This window comes from Opisthorchis viverrini (genome assembly GCF_000715545.1).
Source record: "Opisthorchis viverrini unplaced genomic scaffold opera_v5_50, whole genome shotgun sequence".
In the NCBI taxonomy this organism is placed as follows: domain Eukaryota; kingdom Metazoa; phylum Platyhelminthes; class Trematoda; order Opisthorchiida; family Opisthorchiidae; genus Opisthorchis; species Opisthorchis viverrini.
In genome coordinates, this window is record NW_008751706.1 from 707,346 (window position 1) to 708,731 (window position 1,386).

At 42.3% G+C, this 1,386-nt stretch overlaps 1 protein-coding gene across 1 annotated transcript in view; it reads left to right on the forward strand.

The window, feature by feature from the left end:
* T265_03473 (hypothetical protein) overlaps positions 1-1,386 on the forward strand; it is a gene marked incomplete at both ends in the record, with an annotated part of 6,548 nt that overhangs the window by 498 nt on the left and 4,664 nt on the right. The window contains one exon of the mRNA XM_009167973.1: positions 1,118-1,372. Coding sequence (XP_009166237.1) covers positions 1,118-1,372 — 255 coding nt within the window. The remainder of the gene's footprint in view (positions 1-1,117; positions 1,373-1,386) is intronic.

Here is a 1,386-nt window from a genome sequence, read left to right on the forward strand (position 1 = left end):
TCCAATTACTAAAAGAAAGTTGCCTTCGCCGTCGAAAACGAGTGCCTTGATTGCTTGCTTTGAACGAGACAATTCGTCTTCGAATAGAAGTAACTCATAGTCTGATCGGTAGAGGTGACGCCTGAGAGCATGAAAGATACTATCCATTTCTCATCAAAATGGAACAAGAGCTCGAAGTTTCGCATGCACTAATTTACACATCAGGGAGCCGCGTAGGTTGAATACTGCACTTTTGTACAATCTGTCGTTAAAAGGAAATGCAATGTAATTCCTTTTTAAGCACTAAGGGCTTGCTCATATATATATATACATATATATATATATATATATATATATATAAACGTGCATATCAATAGTAAATATGTTCAGCTATTGTACTAACTGCACGTGAAAACCGTCGAGGCGAAGACTATCCCTGTTTTCTCAGATGATACTTTTGACCGTTATTTATATTCAGGAACAAAGAAATCCAAACGGTGTTGCTGATGACACCCGGAAATCCTTAAATAGATCAGTTTATGTAAACTCTACAAATCCAAACTTTTAATGGACATCCGGTACAGCATCTGACCGGCAATGATGTCTTCTCTTCACACACGAACGTTCCGATCGCCATTGAAGGCCAACATCCTCACGGGAAGAACAGTATATCGAGCAAACAACTTGCGTGATCCGATAGAGCCACGAAAGCTTGTTGAATAGACTTGTTGAATAGACTTACTAAATTAAGAAAACTAAGCATTTTAGTGCGAACTTCGATCCCATAGGTGCCGCTGTTCACTTTGATAACAGGTTTCCAAGGCTTATATCTTACCATATTAGTTTCCCATGAGTGACCGTGGGGCTCAACTCACCATGTACGAGCGGATTGCCGAATTTAACCAGCGAGTTGCATTCTAGAGCATACACTTGGGAACAAATAGAAACTTCACCTTCAATCTTCCAGTCCTCGACGATACAAATGGGCCTCTTGCGAAAGGGTTGTCCTCGACGATCTGGGTAGAGGGTAGAATTGAAATGAGCCTCCCGCGAGAGGGTTCTTCCAAACACCTTTCCGAAAGACATCAACAATGTTGAGAGGAAATTATCATTGTATTTTCTGTCACCGTGTTAACAGAAGTACATCATGAAGTTCCGAGGAAGTGGAAAGGAAACTTCGGTTGTTCTAGTGGCACAAGGTCATGCCCCTGGTACCCTGAAAAGAACCAAGCATCAGAAGCGAGACGTCTTCAGGTGTTCGATAGTCGTTGTCTCAGAACCATAGCTCGTGTGGGTTGGTGTCGGCGAATCCGTAACGAAGTAGTTGGAAAGGGCGTTTTTGGTTGTGTAACGGGTACTTCCATTGAAGAATGTGTCAAGCACCAGAAGCTGCGTTGGTTGGGACAT